Source organism: Salmo salar, chromosome 25, assembly GCF_965601325.2.
Source record: "Salmo salar chromosome 25, fSalSal1, whole genome shotgun sequence".
NCBI classification, from domain to species: Eukaryota; Metazoa; Chordata; class Actinopteri; order Salmoniformes; family Salmonidae; genus Salmo; species Salmo salar.
In genome coordinates, this window is record NC_138315.1 from 31,910,091 (window position 1) to 31,915,951 (window position 5,861).

The 5,861-nt window shown below is 42.9% G+C and overlaps 1 protein-coding gene across 1 annotated transcript; it reads right to left on the bottom strand.

The window, feature by feature from the left end:
* Positions 1-273: 273 nt before the first annotated feature.
* c1ql2 (complement C1q like 2) lies at positions 274-2,231 on the bottom strand. Its single transcript, XM_014173996.3, has 2 exons — positions 1,266-2,231; positions 274-863 (listed from the first exon to the last, which is right to left on the bottom strand). The coding sequence occupies exons 1-2, from the start codon at positions 1,872-1,874 to the stop codon at positions 684-686; spliced, it is 789 nt and encodes a 262-aa protein (XP_014029471.1). The 5' UTR covers positions 1,875-2,231; the 3' UTR covers positions 274-683.
* Between the last annotated feature and the right edge of the window lie 3,630 nt (positions 2,232-5,861).

Consider the following 5,861-nt stretch of genomic DNA (forward strand, 5'->3'; position numbering starts at 1 on the left):
GTGAGACAAGAATACAGATTCCCCCGCCCAGGGACAGCCTATTTGTAGTTCTAATGTGGAGTGGAGGACAGCTCCAGACAGTCAGACAAAAACGCAGCGCAATGGCATTCTTAGCTAACAGTCCATTAAAAACATGTGTTAGGCCACACATTCTAAGATACATCTATTGGGAAGGTGGTTAATGATTGGTTAAATGATATCTATAATCTACAATCTATTTGAAGAATGAACGTGACCTTAAACATGACAACAAATTCCACAAATAAACTGACATAATAGAAAACATAATTTATTGAAATACGTATTTTCAATGGACGTAGTGTACTGGAATAAGCTACTATAAGACATAAAACATTTTTGTAACATACGGACCTTGGCGGAACAATAAATATGACGTCTGACTCCTTACTTTCATCTTTGTTGCTTATTTTTGATACATATATATCTTAATAGGCTATATATCTTGAGTGGAAACAGACAGATTTTCAAGCAAAATATACCACATCACACGGAAATGTCTTCTGTATACGGGCGGATGGCATGTCTTGGCTCCCCAAACCCCACAAATATACAAACAAATGACGCACAACCGCTTACAGGGGCGCCCGGACAACGGGCAACTTGCTCTAGGTATGATAGAGTCTAATAATGATAGTAGAGTTCACATCCCTGCATGTCTAGGTTTAGTCCGGATACAAAATGAAACCGGAAAACGTGCTGTACTTGTTGTTGTTTCCCCCATGCGCCTTGCCACCGTCCAGCTTGATATAGATCTCGTCCCCGGAGTCTAGATGAAGCACTACACTGTTGCTGGCGTAGTCATAGTTCTGGTCTGCGTCTTGGGCTATCGCACTGGCGCGTACCTGCGGATAAGATACATTGTTAGAGTATTGAAGGACTTTGCAACATGAATTAATAGGCTATTGACTGACTCGTGTCCACCCTTGACCCAATGCTGAAACATTATAGATTCTCCACTTTGAGGTCTTGTAAAAACCACCAAGCGATTCTATTGTCCTTGCTGGTAAATGAAGTGGCCCAAGCCTATTCATTCACTGACAGAACTCACTGGGTGAGATTAACTGCACGGAGCAGATGCCGTTTGGGAGAAACAAGCGCTTTCTGCGCGTAATAACTCTCCAATATCAATCTGGATCAATGCACAGTGAATGCGGCCGCTCTCCTTCAATTACAGAAGTGTATAGCATGTCATGTTGACTTTTCATAAGAGGAAATATAATTGCGTAATATAAGGTATAGCCTACCTGTCCGTTTTTGCACAAATCTGCCCACATGCTGGTCCCGTCGCCTCCACGCATTAACACATGGTATGTAAAGTAGTAGATCCCGGACACTTCACACGTGAACTTGCCGGTAGACGGGTCGTAATGGTTCCCCAGGTTTGTCACCACGTCGTCGAACCTTAGGACCTCGTATCCCTCGTGGGGGTTTTTCAGACCCACGTAAAATGCGATTTTTGTGCCACCAATTGCGGAGTATCGGTCCTCGCCATTCTCGGTCCTAGCGCTACTCACGGTCCCTTTAGCCGTCTCCCCCGTGGTAAGGCCGGGATAGCCCGGTTTCCCCGAGTTCCCCCTGTCCCCCGGCGGTCCTCTTGGACCGGGTGGACCCGGTTCGCCTGGCGGACCTCTCGGTCCTGGTTTCCCCGGCCGACCCGGATCACCTTTAGTCCCATGCGAGAACGCCGGGGACGGGATGGCGCTCAGGTCCTGCATGACTTCCAGAGCATTGGCGCTGGGTTTGGGGTTGTATGGATCACATATCATCCTACAGGTGCCCATCATCTCGTAGTGTGCGTCCGTCTTGGATGCTTGGACCAGCAGCGGTATCGCTATGATAAGCGCTAACACCATGACGATGCCAACCACAGCAGCAACAACACGCTTCCTCTGGAGAGTCCGAGAAGCAAGCGCTAAAAAGTCTGTTTTGCTTTGGGAAGTAATGGTGAAAGGTTGTGATTGCGCTAAAATTCAATGCAGAAAAAGCAAGTGCTCCAAAAACGAATCACTCTATTCAAGGAATATAAAAAAAATATGAAAACAACAAATGTGTTGTAACCTTAAGCTTAGTTCACCTTGGGGCGCTTAACGCTGTGCCAGTATCACTACGCTTCACAGAGTTGACAGGGGAAGTATTCGTTTTGGCATGGCTGGACACTCGCTGGATTTCGGAGTTGAATAGAAAAAGCTTCGAGCGATTTCTGCCCGTCTGCAGCAACAGAGGGGAGTAGAGCGGCGCTGACGTAACAGAAGTTGAGGGCAAAGCTTGTTGCCATTTAGATTAAGACTGCAACAATAATCATGCCATCTTTATGTATGAATTATTGAATTATACATCCTCTGCACCTACCAGGAGAATATTAGATCAGAGAGCGTCTGTAATTCTTAAACGTCTAATGGGGGAGGGATAGGGGTGTTCTAAGATGACATTTGGAATTGTTTTAAGAGCCTCACTAACACTTAAACCCCATTATTGAAATGTTGACAGTGAATTCTCTCCCGTTTATTTCTGCTTATTTGAGAGAAGGCACATCTACAGTGCTTTCAGAAAGTATTCACAACTCTTTACTTTTTCCACATGTTGTTGTGTTACAAAGTGGGATTAAAATGTATTTAATTTTACTTTTTTTTGTCAATAATCTACACAAAATACTCTGACAAAGTGGAAGAAACCTTTTAACATTTAAAAAAAGAATGGAAAATGAAACACTAATATATCTACAGTGAGGGGGGAAAGTATTTGATCCCCTGCTGATTTTGTATGTTTGCCCATTGACAAAGAAATGATCAGTCTCTCATTTTAATGGTAGGTTTATTTGAACAGTGAGAGAAAGAATAACAAAAAAATCCAGAAAAACGGATGTCAAAAATGTTATATATTGATTTGCATTTTAATGAGGGAAATAAGTATTTGACCCCCTCTCAATCAGAAAGATTTCTTTTATACAGGTAACGAGCTGCGATTAGGAGCACACTCTTAAAGGGAGTGCTCCTAATCTCAGTTTGTTACCTGTATAAAAGACACCTGTCCACAGAAGCAATCAATCAATCAATCAGATTCCAAACTCTCCACCATGGCCAAGACCAAAGAGCTCTCCAAGGATGTCAGGGACAAGATTGTAGGCCTACTCAAGGCTGCAATGGGCTACAAGACCATCGCCAAGCAGCTTGGTGAGAAGGTGACAACAGTTGGTGGGATTATTCGCAAATGGAAGAAACACAAAAGAACTGTCAATCTCCCTCGGCCTGGGGCTCCATGCAAGATCTCACCTAGTGGAGTTGCAATGATCATGAGAACGGTGAGGAATCAGCCCAGAACTACACGGGAGGATCTTGTCAATGATCTCAAGGCAGCTGGGACCATAGTCACCAATAAAACAATTAGTAACACACTACGCTGTGAAGGACTGAAATCCTGCAGCGCCCACAAGGTTCCCCTGCTCAAGAAAGCACATATACATGCCCGTCTGAAGTTTGCCAATGAACATCTGAATGATTCAGAGGACAACTGGGTGAAAGTGTTGTGGTCAGATGAGACCAAAATGTAGCTCTTTGGAATCAACTCAACTCGCCGTGTTTGGAGGAGGAGGAATGCTGCCTATGACCCCAAGAACACCATCCCCACCGTCAAACATGGAGGTGGAAACATTATGCTTTGGGGGTGTTTTTCTGCTAGGGGGACAGGACAACTTCATCGCATCAAAGGGACGATGGACAGGGCCATGTACCGTCAAATCTTGGGTGAGAACCTCCTTCCCTCAGCCAGGGCATTGAAAATGGGCCGTGGATGGGTATTCCAGCATGACAATGACCCAAAACACACGGCCAAGGCAACAAAGGAGTGGCTCAAGAAGAAGCACATTAAGGTCCTGGAGTGGTCTAGCCAGTCTCCAGACCTTAATCCCATAGAAAATCTGTGGAGGGAGCTGAAGGTTCGAGTTGCCAAATGTCAGTCTCGAAACCTTAATGACTTGGAGAAGATCTGCAAAGAGGAGTGGGACAAAATCCCTCCTGAGATGTGTGCAAACCTGGTGGTCAACTACAAGAAACGTCTGACCTCTGTGATTGCCAACAAGGGTTTTGCCACCAAGTACTAAGTCATGTTTTGCAGAGGGATCAAATACTTATTTCCCTCATTAAAATGCAAATCATTTTATAACATTTTTGACATGCGTTTTTCTGGATTTTTTTGTTGTTGTTATTCTGTCTCTCACTGTTCAAATAAACCTACCATTAAAATGATAGACTGATAATTTCTTTGTCAGTGGGCAAACGTACAAAATCAGCAGGGGATCAAATACTTTTTTCCCTCACTGTACATGTTAGAATCACATTTGGCAGCAGTTACAGCTGTGAGTCTTTATGGGTAAGTCTCTAAGAGCTTTCACACCTGGATTGTACAATATTTTCTCATTATTCTTAAAAGAGTTCTTAACCTTCTGTCAAGTTGGTTGTTGATCATTGCTAGACAGCCATTTTCATGTCAAGAATTTGTCTCCCAGTGTCTGTTGGAAAGTAGACTGAACCAAGTTCCTCTAGGGTTTTGCCTGTGCTAAGCTCTATTTCGTTTATTTTTGTCCTATAAAACTCCCTTGTCCTTTCCGATGACAAGCATACGTATAACATGATGCAGCCACCACCATGCTTGAAAATATGAAGAGTGGTAATCAGTGATGTGTTGTGCTGGATTTGCCGCAAACATCTTGCTTTTTATTCAGGACATAAAGTACATTTCTTTGCCATATTTTTTTGTAGTTTTACTTTAGAGCCTTATTGCAAACAGGATGCATGATTTTGAATATTTTTTATTCTGAACAGGCTTCCTTCTTTTCACTCTGTCATTTATGTGAGTATTGTAAAGTAACTACAATGTTGAACCATCCTCAGTTATCTCCTATTAAACTCGGTTTCCTTCCTCTCCGGCAACTGAGTTAGGAAGGGCGCATGTATCTTTGTAGTGACTGGGTGTATTGATACACAATACAAAGCGTAATAGATAACTGCACCATGCTCAAAGGGATATTCAATGTCAGCTTTATTTTATTTTCACCCATCTACCAATTGTTGCTTTTCTTTGCGAACCATTTGAAAACCTCCCTGGTCTTTGTGGTTTAATCTGTGCTTGAAATTCACTGTTCGACTGAGGGACCTTATGTGAGGACAGACGCTGGGAGACTTGAAGCAAGTACAGGGAGTGAATATTTAATAAATAACCAACATGAAACAAAACAAGGACAGCATCTGGACAGGGGGAACAAAACGACATGAATGCTGACACGGGGCTGAAATGGAGGAATAGACAGATATAGGGGAGGCAATCAATAAGTGATGGAGTCCAGGTGAGTCCAATGAAGCGCTGATGCATGTAACGATGGTGACAGGTGTGCGTAATGATGGCACCCTCGAGCACCAGAGAGGGGGAGCAGGGGCGGGAGCAGGCGTGACACCTTACAGATGATTTTATGTGTGGGGTACAGAGATGGGGTAGTCATTTAAAAATCATGTTAAAACCTATTATTGCACACAGACTTACTATTTGCAACTTATTATTTGAGTTTTTAAGCACATTTTTACTCCTGAACTTATTTAGGCTTGAAAACATAATTCCACTTTGACATTATTTTAAATTCAGGCTGTAACACAGCAAAATCTGGAAAAAGTCAAGGGCTGTGAATACTTTCTGAAGGCACTGTAAGTGCACGTTTTTGTTATAAATGTGTCCTGGGAAATGGCATTATTTAGTTAAAAATTCCCAATTGTCCCTTTATATTCAAGACATCAAGGTGAGGAAGAGATCCATTCCAAAGAAGAACCAAAGAATATTGGAGAAAATAATCTACA